Genomic DNA, 14,661 nt, shown 5'->3' with positions numbered 1-14,661 from the left:
TAATTTAATGTTAATATATATATATATATATATATATATATATATATATATATATATATATATATTATAGAGTAGTAATCATTTTCAATGTCTAGTGGGTTAGTGGTGGAGCTGACGTGACACTAAGATGATAACGCTTTTCCGGTAGCTTGGATGTGACCACTCCCATAACCTTAATAGTTTTTCATCGGAAAATTTGAGAAGATCAATAGGTAAAAGATAATGTATTTTTTTTCTTACCAAGAAAATAATATAAGAGTTTTATTTATATTTTTCTTTTTTATATAAAAATTTGCAAAAAATGCAAAATACATACAATTCAACCGACAGGACCAGTGCCAAAATGAAGTTATTTTTTTGATCAAATATTGTATCCCACAAAGATTGTGACACTACAATTTTAAAATATTTCAATAAAAAAAATCCAAATCAACAAGCTCTCTTATAAACTTTAAAATTGATCAAATTAATCTGGTTTAGTAATTTCTGCTAAAGTATGTGCACGCCTAATTAGTTGTAGATCCTATCTAGGGGTGTCAAAAAAACCCGAACCCGATTAACCCGATCCGACCCTAACCCGAATAAAGTAATTAGGGTCGGGTTCAATAGGGTTAGAATTCCAAATCGGATTATTCGGGTTAACCCGTCTTGTAGTTAGGATCGGGTTTAGGGTTGATTTTTACAAAAAATTCGGGTTTTGGGTCAACCCGAATAACCCGGTTAGGAATTCACAACCTTTACATATTCCACTGCTCTCTACTTGAACTATACAAAAAGACTACAAATCCTTTGAAATGTAAATTTTTGTGACTCTAGAAGCATACGAGGGTCAAGTAACTCCCATTTGTGAAGTTGAAGTCTAAAAAGATATAAAACCTCCACATCTAAAAATTACTGGAACGACTGAGAAAGTAAAGATTTTATTTTGATAGTTAAATCTACTTTAAACTAACTAAAAACATGAATAAAGTACATGGTGTTGATCGTTAACAAGAGATTGAAAGTTCATCTATTTAATATTTATAATGGAAGAACTTTTTTAGCTATTGTGGTATGCATGCTTTCTGGTATGTTGTAATAACCATGAGGTCCATGATCTTTTATTTTTAGTTTGTTTCAATTTGTATACATTCTAGATGTTAAGAAAAGAGTAAAAAAATGGTTTGGATTTATATCAGATTGCACTCTTGAAAAAACCATATATATTATGTTTAAATTAAGTGTTTAGTATATTAACCCGACTAACCCGACCCTATTAACCTGAACCCGACCAACTCATACCTTAATAGGGTCGGGTGTCGGGTTAAATTATTTTTTGTGAAAACCCGATTAACCCGACCCGTTTAACCCGAAACCCGATCGGGTTGATCCGATTAACAGCCCTAATCCTATCAATATATTTTGGATTTTTTATTGGTAATTGAGTTTGTTTATTAAATTAAATATTAATTCAAATCCAAATATTACCTTTTTTTTAAAACGAATGAAATGTTAATTATGTTCACTTTTTATCCAAGTAAATCCTTTTTGATGGAAAATACAAGTTTCCGTCACTTTTTTTTGGAAGAAAAAAATAAAGTTGAGGCGCCTTAATTTATGAAAAGAGTAAGTTTAGGGGCCATTTTTGTATTTAGGCGACAACTAAACTCAAAGAGAACCCGCTGTGCGTTTGGGTCAATCGGATCAATAAGAAGTGGAAATCTCGATCGGTGACGGAGAAGATGATCGTTTGCATCGCCGTTGTTGGCCATCAGGTTCTGCTTGATTATGCTCGATTTACTTATTTTTGTGTGTAATTTCATGAATTTGGCGTATATTGTTTGATAATTTGCTTCGTTATTTTCATATTGGGAAGTACAGAATAATCCATTGTACATACAGAGCTTCACTGAAGCAGATGATGCGCTCAAGCTTCATCATATAGTTCATTGTTCTCTCGATGTTGTTGATGAAAGAGGTATTTTATAGCGATTATGAAAATAATGCCTAGTTTATATTCCATCATTTCCTTTTGTGCAAAATATAGTTTTTAGGGTTTCGAATTTGCTCTTTCCAACTCTGAAACTGGAAGATGATTCTAGATTTGATTTATTAGAACGTTGATTGGGGATTCTAGATCGGAACTTCTGTCATTGCGTTAGGATTGCCATCAGGATGATGCGATCTCCTTCCAAACCTAAGTGTTTACAAAATTTTCATTTGAAAATTTCAAATGTTAAAGATGTAGGTTCCTAATTTCTTTCAAATCTTAATTTGTACTCTTACATTCATCAAATTGTCAAATTGTCTTTGACACTTACTTTTTTTCTTCATCTTGAGCCTTGATTCTTTGTATATACAATTACCCTTCAGTTTCTATACTCTTTAACTGTTTGATCCAAGTATTTGAACTTGAAACTCACTGTTTTGATCCTGTTCTGGCTAAAACATCACGGATTATGTATCTATTTCTTGCATTGAATCTATAAAGTTTGTAAATTTCAATAGTTGCTACACAAAAATTGGTCAACATTTCTACTTATTATCTTTAAGAAATGCACTTTGTATAGACATTTTAGTGCTTGTGTTTCTCGCTTTCTTCTTCCAAAATGTATATAATTTTTTTATCTGGTATTTTTTTAGAGCAATTTACGTCTGTGGTCAATATTAATTTGATTCTCATCTCTGTATTGCAGTGAACAACCCAAAAAAATCTGGACCAATGATAAATGAGACATTTCTTGGTCTTCTATATCCAACTGAAAATTACAAAGTGTGAGCATATTTTTTCATGTCATTCTTGTTTTCCCATTGATTTTTTCAAGAAATTTGACCTCCCTTCTTTACGATAACACTTTTTACAAGGTACACGTACTTGTCCTTAACTAGGGTTACATTTTGTGGGCAGGTATGGTTATCTAACCAACACAAAGGTTAAGTTTATCCTAGTCACAACTGACCTTGATGTCCGTGATGCAGATGTAAGAAATGTAAGTGCATATAAACTTTTTTTGAAAACATGATTTGTTCAGACAGATAAGTGAAAAAGAAAGTGAATATTAACATTTTTTTTATGTGATTGGAACAGTTTTTTAGAAGGTTTCATTCTGCATATTTAGACGCTGTGTCAAACCCATTTCATGTCCCTGGTAAAAAGATAACTTCCAAGACATTTGCTGAGAGGGTCAGTACTATTGTTAAGTCTGTTAGCTTCAATACAGCTGGATGAAATGAAACGAAACTTAAACTATGTATCTATCTTTTATTTCGTTTCCAATGTGTTTTGATATTTGAGTTTTGATTTAATATTTTTATCAAGACCTTTTTTTTGTATCTTCATATTGGTTATGTTAGGCCTAGAAAGCTTGTTTAGTCATGTTACACCCAACGGGGCCAATGAGGGTATTTATGTCTTTTGCATGATTGAGAGATTGGTGATGAGTCTATGTCATGTCTTGTTCCATGTTTTTTGGGTGGGATAAAAAGTTAATAGTTTTTGTCATATTGATCATAGTCCAGTGAAAAGTCCAATGCATTTGAGACAAGGTCCTAGAATTTATGATATAAATGTAGGTGTTATATGATTATTTTCTCTCTTAAAAACTGTCGAACATTCTTTGGCAGACAAGAATAGCAATGTAATTGAATCTTTGCTTATGGACAACGTTTTTTTTGTACTATATAGTCATAAAAGTCAGATATTTAGGGGGTGTTTGGTTTATCTTTTTTAGAGGCAAAAATCATTTTTGGAAAAATTACAAAAAGTCATGTTTTTCTTATATTAAAAATCTAAAAGTAGTTTTTAAAATCTTTTTACCAAACATCTTTTATATTTTATCTTTTCCAAAAAAGATTTTTGTCTCAAAAAAATAAGTCAAACACCCCTTTATCGATAAACTTATATTTCTTTATGGATGATATAAGGGAGGAGGGAGTCGTTCCCACTGAACCCACTGCCACATCAGTGTTTTTCTTTGATTTTTTCTTCATCTTTCCGAACCCACAACACACGAAAATCCTATCTTTTTCAACCTACTCAACCCACTCAATTAAAAAAAAATACTAAACAACTAAAGTACAAGTCTTAGGGAGGAGGGAGTTGTTCCCATTGAACCCACCGAACTCACTGCCACATTAGTTTTTCTCTTTGATTTTTCTCCATCTTTCCGAACCCACAACAAACGAAAATCCTATCTTTCTCAACTCACTCAATTAAAAAAATATACAAAATAATCAAGGTAAAATCTTAATTAGCAATAGAGTTACCGTCGGTACCACTCCCTCTTCGACGGGTTGTTTAATTGGTTTCACGAACCCACTTCATCATCTCTATCTACTTTCTCTCTCTCATTTTCTCATGTACCATGTGTTTTAAGACTTGTACATTAATTGTTTAGTATTTTTTTTAATTGAGTGGGTTGAGAAAGATAGGATTTATGCATGTTGTGGGTTGGAAAAGATGAAGAAAAATCAAAGAGAAAAGCTGATATGGCAATGGGTTCAGTGGGAACGACTCCCTCATCCCTTAAAACATATGGTACAAGAGAAAATGAGAGAGAGAAAGTAGAGAAAGAGGATGAAGTGGGTTCGTGAAACCAATTAAACAACACGTCGAAGAGGAAGTGGTACCGACGGTAACTCTATTGCTAATTAAGATTTTACCTTGATTATTTTGTATATATATTTTTTAATTGAGTGGGTTGAGAAATATAGGATTTCCGTGTGTTGTGGGTTCGAAAAGATGAAGAAAAATCAAAGTGAAAAACTGATGTGGCAGTGGGTTCGGTGGGTTCAATGGGAACGACTCCCTCCTCCCTAATGCAATTTATTTTTACTCGACATACTCGTTATTTTACTCATAATAGTAACTTAATTCTAATAATAATATTATAAATTATATATATATATATATATATATATATATATATATATATATATATATATATATATATATAGAGAGAGAGAGAGAGAGAGAGAGAGAGAGAAAAGTAAGTTCAAATGAAAACAATAAATAGTGTGAAACATAAAAATACTAGATTTATTTTATTATTCTGTAATGAATGTTGTATATGTGTATTGTTGAAGTAATTTTAATATGAATATTAATTGTTAATTAGTCATATAATCATTACAACGCTATTATTCTATCGTAAAGTTATGTATGTACATTTTTGTAGTGAATTCTAAATTTAGTTTTTATCTGTGACAATTTATTTATTCTTTGTTGAATAATGACATAAAGTTGTGGATAAAAAATTCATTGTAGAATAATAATATAAAAATAGTGTTTTTACATTCTGACACTGTTTATGGTTTTTATTTGAACTATCTCCTATATATATATATATATATATATATATATATATATATATATATATATATATATATATATATATATATATATATATATATATATATATATACCCACACACACTAAGTGAGACAGTCTGTTTTAAAAGCTGCTAGATGCAAAGTCACAAAAAATGAAAAACCATGCATAAAAAATCAATATGTGTTCGTATCATTTATGTTTGATGTGTTTGGTTTGTCACACTAGATGCGGTGAAGCTTCTTAATAGAGTACAACATATCATGCATAACACTTTTATATCCCCTAGATATATAGATATAGTCTTCAAAAGAATTGGTTTTAACATACAAAAAGGCTTAGCGACAAAACTTATTGCATGTCTGTTTTCTGATTCATTGTATTGTGATAACTAAGTTATAATCAAAAGTATTGAGTAAAAAAATACTAAGATCAATTTTTATGTTTAGAATTTAACATAGATACGTTTTAATAAAATGATTATTTTGATAATATGATAATGAACTTGAAATTATTTATTTTTGAATGATCTTTTTTGTTTATAAGTATAAATACAATTTCATTTATAAAGTTATTTTTATTAAAAATGTAAGTCTAGTTTATGAAATGTATAAGTTGGAAAAAAAATATTAAAAATTTCCGTTCTGACGTTAAAAACAATATATCAGTTGAACATAGCTCGATATAAAAAAAAAATTATATCATTTTTATGGAAGAAATCAAATAATTGATTGAAGATCGTGTCTAAAAAATAAAATATATTTACATGTTGCTTGTGTGTTATTATTTGACATAAATTTTGTGCCGTTCAACATGTTATAGTGACATGGTCCCTCCCTCCCTCTCTCAATTTTATATTAACTTTTTAAAAAATGGTTATTTCCTTAGGCAAGTGGTGGGAAAATGGTGTTAGTGACAACCGAGGTTGCAAAAAATTGTGTTAACCTTCTAATCAATATAATTAGAAAACAAACAACTTGCACAAACTTTTTACATCTTTCAATAACTTCAAACGTCTTAGGCTACAATAAAACTTCATGAAGCATCATCATGCATGTAATTTTACATGGTGGGAAAAATGTGCATTTTGAGCTTGTTTTGAACCCTATTAAAAGGATGAGAAATGGTATCCATACATACACATTACACATACATACCATTTTGAGTAATATCAAGTATCAAGTATCACCTCCCCCTTCATCTAAAACCTTGGGTACCAAAACATACCCTTTATGCCCTCTGGATCAGCTTCAAACCCTAGATTCCTATAAAACTCTACAACTGCAATAACAACAACAACAACCCAAAATCTCTCTAAGATTAAACTAAATCCACTTCCACACAATCAATAGTGTATACATACATATATACATACATATAAGTATATAACATACCTTTACTATCTGCAAACAGTGTTATGTTTCCAATGTCTCTCTGAAGTAGAGCCCTTATAATCTTCTCAATCAAAGCCTTCCCCAAACCTTGCCCCTATCACAAAAACAAATTATATTAAACCCAATCACATAAAAATTATATTAACCTTCAATATTTTCTAATATATTATATATACCTGGTAGCTAGGATCTACAAGGACATCCCATATTGTTGCATTGAACGCATGATCTGATGTGGCACGAGCCATTCCTATCAGCTTTTTCTCATTATCTAATTCTGCCAAGTATTTGTATTTGTCATTATTCCTTAATATAAATAACAAAAACAGATTTAAATTTCAAGAAATATATATAACCTTCTCCAGCTGCTGATTTCTTTATGGAATGCAGTGTTGCTACCATGTAGCTGTTTCTTAGTGCAGCTGCTAGCTTTGATAGTGGTCTTCTAGGCCACCCAACCTTATAAAAAAAAATAATAATAATAAAATGACATATTGAGATGGGAAATTAACTAATTAAGAATCCATGTATGAAATTACCTTATCACATAAGGATTGAAGGTCATATATGTCAACATCTCCACCAGATGAGAAGATAATCTGTTCAATTGTGCCATCTGGCAAGGTTTTTTCAACAAGTACAAATTCCTCAGGTAGAGGTTCTTGTTCTTCATCTTCTTGTGGAGTGGAAGAAGGTGGTTCTATAACCTGTGTAGAGTTGTTCTTTATCAACCTGTGATGTCATAAATTGGTTTGGGATATAAATATATAATATTTTTGAGTGTTTATTTTAAAGATTATGAAACTCTTGTAAAAAGAATAAGAAAGAGTTGTGTTTAGTATTTACCCAGATCTAATGGATTCCCAAAAGCTAGCCTTCAATTGAGAAACTTTGAGCACTCTGTTTCCTGTAAGAAATTAGTCTTACACATGTAAATGAAATGATACTAGGGTAAATCTGAAAACCCTAATTTCATTTCGAATTGGGAATTGAATAGGAGGAGATTAAGAACCTCTTGATAACTTCAAACTGAAACTGCAAGGGTAAGCTAGCTGATTTGAACAATTTAAAATGCAATTTACAGGAATGATAGCACATCTGAAAACAACAACAATACAGGAGATGATATTTTAGACATGTAATTCGATGAAAAAGTGAGATATTCATTCATATTATAACTTACAGGGAAGAAGATGTGGAAGTCTTCATTTCCCCTTAGCTACCTGAATGACATAGAGATAATATTCTTCAGACTTTAAACTGAGCTTTGTTACTTCATGGGGTGTGATCTTTTATTGATCATATGACTTTATTTTATTTTACACAAATACTACTTCATTTTTTTCAAACTCCTTCCTATAAGAAGCCACTAGTGTTATATGACTTCTATCTTTGTTATTGACACATTGTTTATAGTCTTTGTAAGAAAAAAAATTTGGCTAGGCAAACTCATGTGTAAGCTATGATGAACTTTGGACATGATCACATAAATTTTGAGCACCGGAACATGAGGATTTCTCAGAGAAACCCACACATGAAGTGGGAATTGCTCAACAATAATAGCGATGCGCTTTAATCATAATTTTGAGAGTTGAGGTAGCAAACAAAACAGAGCATCATCATATCGTCAATATCAGCAAAGCAACGCACAAATTGCAACCAAGAATTAACTTTCGGCGTGAAGGGTGGGTGAGTAGTGGTCGTAGATAGGTGTTTGTTGGTGTCGGTGGTGTGCGGCGATGGATGGTGCCATGGTGGGTACAGGCGGCGGTGTAAACAAAATACGCCATTAATGAATGAAATTCGAGGCTTTAATAGTTAAATTACACAAGTAGCGAAGTAGAAAAAAACCAGAAAGCGAAGCAAATCAAGTAATAAAGTAATGAAGTTGAGTCAATGTAACACAGTAGCAAAAAACCAGGTCCATAAGTCAAAATAATTACTGATACTATCAAAGTCGACGATAATTACACAAGTAGAGAACCAGTAGCACTCACCGGAGGTCAATAAACAGGTCGGAGGTCCGTAGGTCGCTTAATTTGTCGGTGGAAATTTGTCGATGAACAATAACAAGAACAGGAGGGATATCGCAAGAACAAAGATTAGGTTAGATCGATTCGAATAGAGAAAGAAAACAACGAACGTCTTCAGAGTTCAAACTTCAAACCAATCGCTCATCGTTCATATTGTAATTCGATTGGCAAGAACCTCCGCCACAATTTTGTACACCATAATAAATGATTGATATATCTAAAACCCCATAGTTTGTATGTGATTCTTATCTACTAAGCCTTTTAGTTTTCCTTCTGCTCTAAAAAAGATATATTTAAGTCATATAATTTACATATATCAAAGTTTCATACATTTAATGAAGTATGCACTAACATATGTGGTTTTCTTTGTATCATATCATCTCATATTATCTTATCCTATTTATATATACGTACAAATGCTAAAATATCTATCCTATCTATATTTTGTATAATGAAAATAAACCATTCATTTTTCACATCTTTGTTAATGTCACTTTCCCTCACAGATAGACCATGAAAACCATGTCACCCGTTGAGGTAGCCTCATGGGTGCAACGATCTCAAATGTTGGTGACGTGGCATCCTAAATACTTTTTGGGTTTTTGTGTTAATGTTATGTTGCTAATCATGTAGATGATCTAAACGAAAGAAACAAAAATCATGTTCATAAAAGATCATCTCTAATCATCGTTAAAAAAATTATAATTCAACAGCAACTCTTCAAATGTCCCTTCGAAACTTATTAAAGATAGAAATAAAGCCTTTAAACTTTAACTTCAAACTTCCCACATTCTAATAATCTCTATCAAACATTCAAGATTTCACTATTGGTCGATGTGGGAAAAGTGAGTGTGCATAATGGATTTGCACCTTCTATTCAAATACTAAAAACATCTACAAACCCTTATACTTGTAAAGATTGTAGATAATATATAAAATTTTCAGATTTAGTAAACAAGAAGGGTTTAAATTTACATCAAATAAATAATTTGATCAAAAATTGGTTTCAGAGAAATGTCCATCTGCTAAAAAAATTTGACCCCAACAATTTGTTTTTTGGGTCCACCCCTAACTACAAAGATATTAATCCTTATAAGTTGTTTGTTTGGATGCCTCGTTTTCTGCTCCTTTATCCTTCAAAATTCTTTTAAAGTCATTTGTGTTTGTCTTTTCTAGATCACTAAATAAAAAACAATACAAAACAAACAATGTTAGAAGTAACAATATATAAAAATAAAGCACAATGACAGGCATTGCTTTCGCAAGTTAGTTGAAAACATTCTAGATAAAAAAAATATATAATTTTGTAAAAAGTTTTGTTGGTTTTAATCATCTGATCATGTAAGAAAAAGTAGGATTTATTTAAAAAGATGTAAAACAACAAATATTGGGTTAAATGCAAGAAATAGCAACATATTTCCACATTAGCTTTGAAACTTCTACCTAATTATAGTGTTGTCATTAATACAAGGAAATTTTCGTTGCTATAATTCGGTAGATTTTATCAAGTTTAATGTCCTAAAAAGGGAAATTTTAAGACTTGAAAGTACAATGTTATATTTATAAGTGATAAGATTTTTCTTAGTAGATTGTTTTAATAATAATAATAAAAAAAACTTAAATTACGATGTTGTATGTTGTTATAGGTCAAAAGTGAAGTATGTTGTTATTTCCCACAGCTTGCCCTTGTAAAATTCGTGAAGGATTGCCAATTGTTCACTTGTTTTAACCCACCTCACAGATATGATATCATGTGCATTTAACAACTAATAATTAAGGCCCTAGTTTATGAAAAATTAACCTACCTTTTACACGCTAACAGTTTAACACATAGACTTGTCAGAAAACATCATGCATACCTTCAACATCAATTGATGCTATCAGGCATTCAAGATTAACCAATTAGCTTTATTCCAAACTAATCATTATACTTGTTGAAATCTATCAGGCATTCAAGATTATCATTAAGGAGTGAATCATGTGTCTAATCTATCATATCGAATTTGTAGCTTTATTCCAAACTAATCATTATACTTGTTGAAACACCAATGAAAATGTGGTTTACCCACATATTCAATTTTCTTACAGGAGGAAGAAACAACCAAAAGGGTCGCAATCAGAGGGGGACCACAACCAAATCGTGGGGACAGAACAGGGGCAATATGGTCATTAAAAGTTGTCATCACTGAATATAAGGTCTGCAAAAATGACCTGGAGGGGATCATGCGAGAATATTAGAAGCTTCTTTCTCTTGGGAGACCATTAGCTTCTCGAATTGCTAATTCTATCCATCTTTCCTCTTATTGCATTGTTCCTGTTAGTTTTCAGCTTGTATCCCTTTTCATCATTTAAAAAATCAATACAATAGTTTTCTTGAGTTTCTTTTATACATTGCAAGCTAGTTCATTACAGAAAACCATTAAAGTATGCAACTTTAGACATTTTGTTATTGTTAATTGTTATTAAACACACATGATACAACCAGAACATTGCACCAATTCAAATTAAGAAGAAAGGAAACCGACAGAAGCTTCAAGGACACAACAGTCTACAGCGACCTCTAAAGATGAAAGTTGTAGTATAATAGATTTGATGCCCGATTATGAACTGATTCTACCAGACTATTTAGACAAGGAGCTTAACAAATTCCATCTACATTCATTAGCAATGGATCATAGCATTTGTCATGTGAGTCCATATAAGCATCATAAATCGCAGCAAATAACAAGAAATCAATAAGTTTTATAGCGAGATAAGCGACAACAATGAAATTAAATCTAGGAGGATCCGATAGCGGTACCTTTCTGGAGCTGTTGAATAAAAAAAAGCATCTGAAGAAGAAATGCAGCAATCGATCGAGCAAATTAGGGCAAAAAAAATTTGGACCATTTCTTGATTTGTGCGTGTCATCCTTGCGCAGGGGCCATGCTAATCTTCTCTGTATCGTTCCAATTTTATCGGATGTCCCCGAAGGGCCGAACTATCATCGAAGGCGGAGCAATATAAACCCAAAAGCTTTCGTTGAGGACACCGATGTGGGAAGCCATGGCATTGCTTCAATTAGACGATAGTTAAGTTAACTATTTCGTTGTAAGCCCTAATTTTGACTGCCTCTTTTACAACCTCAAAGTGAAGATGGTGAATCCCTCTACCAGACGACTTCTATGCATTTACTTTAGATAGAAAGGAGTCGACGTGTTTTGTCTTTTTTTTTTTTTTTTTTTTTTCATAAATAATAATTGTATTAGATACCCATTATAAAAAGTTAGGCCGGTAAAAACAAACCCTAATAGAAAAACTGTAAAAAAAAAACAAAAACGAGCATAAATTCAATTTCAATGGTTTGGAAATATCCGGTTTCGATTTTAAAATTTTAAAAACCGCAAAAACCCAAAATGCACCGATTTGTATATTGTATATAAATATATTTTATTTACAGATATCATATACAAATCTATTTAATTTTATAACAATCGGTCGCATATCAAGAATTAATAAAGATGGTGAACATATGAATTTTATAACAATCACTAGCATATCAAGAATTAGTTAAGATGGTGAACATATGAATTTGAGGTTTGGAGTTAAAATTCCTTAAACTTATTTTACTTGATTTTTAGTTGTTGTGGTTTACTCATTCTAGGTAGTAAAATTCATTTTTCCTCTCAAATTATAAATATATTAATGGGATAATGACTTAAAAGGGTAATATATTCTTCGATTTGTACATATTTGATCACTGAATTTATTTTTTGTTCAGATTTACCCCTTCAACTTGTTAAACTGTACACATTCAGTCCTTATGACCGTTTATTTCGGGTTAACCGGTAAAAATATTTTAATAGAGTAATATATTTCTTATTTTGTACACATTTAGTCCTTAATATTTTTGTACACATTTAGTCCTTAATTTTTTTTTTTTTTTTTTTTTTTTTTTTTGCAATTTTTTTTGTACTCATTCAATACTTATGAATGTTTTTTTTAAGTTTTTCTCACAACATCTTACATTGAACAATCATTAACGAGGTGTTTTAGACTTTTGATGTTTATGTCCATCGCGATCTCGACTACTTGGTTGCTTAGATCATGTGTCTTGAACATCATAAAATTTTCATACTATCTCGGATTTTAACGATCTTTATATCTATGTGTTTGTATTTTAGTCTACTACAACTTTCGTTTAGATTACTCCCGTTAAAAAGTAATATATTTTTTAATTACAATCTTTATATTCATACGTTTTTTATGAATGCATTTATGGATGTTTTTTTTATAAAATCGTAAGTAAAAACATATTATATTTAAATGGGAGTAATCTTAACGAAAGTTATAGCAGACTTAAAAAACTAACACGTAGACATAAAGATCGTTAAAATTAGATGTCGTATGAAGAAGTTACGACGTTCGAAATACAAAACCTAAGCTAAACCACAAGACCTATGCAACCAAGAAGTCGAGGCCGCGATAAACATAAACATCAATAGCCCTAAACACCTCATCAATCAGGGACGGACGTAGGATTTGATAGTAGGTGTTGTCGGTCCGTAGTAGGTGTTGCCGGTAAGTAGAAAATAGAAAAAAAAATCAAAAAATTTACACTGTGTACAGAAAAAGCTGGGGTTTTCGGTGCCACTGTGGGCACCTAAAGAGAATCGTCCCTGTCATCAGTGATAGTCCAATGTTAGATGTCGTGAGAAAAACTTTAAATAAATCATTCATAAGTATTGAATTGGTACAAAAACAAAAAATGACTTATTTTGAAACAAAAAAAATTAAGGACTAAATGTGTACAAAAATATTAAGGACTAAATGTGTACAAAATGAAAAATATATTACCCTAATAAGTCATGTTTCCCGGCTAACCTGGAGTAATCGGTCATAATGACTTGATGTGTACAGTTTAACAAATTAAGAGGGTAAATGTGGACGAAAAAAAAAACTCAGTGACTAAATATGTACAAATCGAAAAATATATTACCCTTTTAGGTCATTATCCCTATATTGATCCAATTCCAAACTTTTACATTGTATTACATCTAATTTCATATCGATTGAGGGATATAAAATTATTATGTTTCCTTTTTCTATAAAATAACAAAAACGACATACAAACCTTGGACTTTGATTCGTTATTAATTTGGAAGACCAAAACTTCTTCCTTTAGTATAAATTTTTATAGTTGTGGTTGGGGTTTAAAAAACCAACCGCGTTGATTAAAACCGAAAACAGAAAAAAAAAAAAGACCGCAACCGATCAGTTTGGTGATTTTGAAAATCAAAACACCGATATATGCACTATTCGATTCGGTTTTAGTCAGTAACCACACTAAAATACCTCATGCTCACCGTATTAAAAAGTGGGGATATTGTTTAAACTAGTTATAAATTAAAATATAGTTAAAAAAATAACTTATTTTTTGGCAAATTAGCAAAATAACCAACTAATTTAAACGGGTTATTTCAGTCTCGATTTTCAAACCATCCTATTTAGGTTTCGGATTCAGTTCTTCGTAAATCTCTTCCAACACAGTTGGAATTGTTAAAGTCTTGATAAAATTTTCCTTCATACATAACAATGGTTTGAGATTTGTCACCCTCTTCACAACCTTTACTCCTTTGTACACTCTAATGACTAGGGAATTATGAGTGTCATGTAACACCCCGACTCCTAGGTATAAGTTTTAAAGCATTATGTACATGTTTATGGACCTACTCGACGATTTGGTTGCCCCAAATTATCGTGTAGAGGCGGGTTAACTCGCGTGGATTATTGGACCTACTCGACGAGTCGAAGGACCCAGACTCGACGAGTAGGAGCTGGAAGATGAAACTCTAATTTTTAGGGCTTGCACCCTATTTAAAGGGCCTTAAGCCCTTGCATTCAGTCCCTTACCACCTCTTGATGGCCATAAGAAACCCTAATCAGT

General features: G+C 31.4%; 2 protein-coding genes and 1 non-coding gene across 4 annotated transcripts; 1 reads left to right on the top strand and 2 right to left on the bottom strand.

The window, feature by feature from the left end:
• The first annotated feature begins 1,622 nt into the window (after positions 1-1,622).
• Positions 1,623-3,312, top strand: LOC145011212 (SNARE-like superfamily protein). The gene is made up of 5 exons (XM_078969875.1): positions 1,623-1,754; positions 1,861-1,957; positions 2,676-2,754; positions 2,888-2,969; positions 3,068-3,312. The coding sequence occupies exons 1-5, from the start codon at positions 1,722-1,724 to the stop codon at positions 3,206-3,208; spliced, it is 432 nt and encodes a 143-aa protein (XP_078826001.1). The 5' UTR covers positions 1,623-1,721; the 3' UTR covers positions 3,209-3,312.
• A 2,973-nt stretch (positions 3,313-6,285) lies between these two features.
• NSI (nuclear shuttle interacting) lies at positions 6,286-11,783 on the bottom strand. 2 transcript variants are annotated; one of them, XM_078967922.1, is made up of 9 exons: positions 11,536-11,783; positions 7,886-7,925; positions 7,715-7,800; positions 7,549-7,609; positions 7,242-7,434; positions 7,059-7,161; positions 6,879-6,979; positions 6,703-6,796; positions 6,286-6,589 (listed from the first exon to the last, which is right to left on the bottom strand). In XM_078967922.1, exons 2-9 carry the CDS (start codon positions 7,909-7,911, stop codon positions 6,510-6,512), a joined length of 744 nt encoding a protein of 247 aa, XP_078824048.1. In that variant the 5' UTR covers positions 7,912-7,925; positions 11,536-11,783; the 3' UTR covers positions 6,286-6,509. The 2 variants fall into 2 exon arrangements, with proteins under 2 accessions (XP_078824048.1, XP_078824047.1); XM_078967921.1 differs by lacking the exon at positions 11,536-11,783 and adding an exon at positions 8,700-9,112.
• On the bottom strand, positions 11,610-11,712 carry LOC145013738 (U6 spliceosomal RNA). Its single transcript, XR_013665258.1, has one exon. It is a non-coding gene; the product is annotated as a U6 spliceosomal RNA (small nuclear RNA).
• Positions 11,784-14,661: the final 2,878 nt, after the last annotated feature.

Source organism: Lactuca saligna, chromosome 8, assembly GCF_052625555.1.
Source record: "Lactuca saligna cultivar CGN05327 chromosome 8, ASM5262555v1, whole genome shotgun sequence".
Classification (NCBI taxonomy): domain Eukaryota; kingdom Viridiplantae; phylum Streptophyta; class Magnoliopsida; order Asterales; family Asteraceae; genus Lactuca; species Lactuca saligna.
Note: the sequence above shows the minus strand (reverse complement) of the source record. Positions and strands in the feature narration are given on the sequence as shown.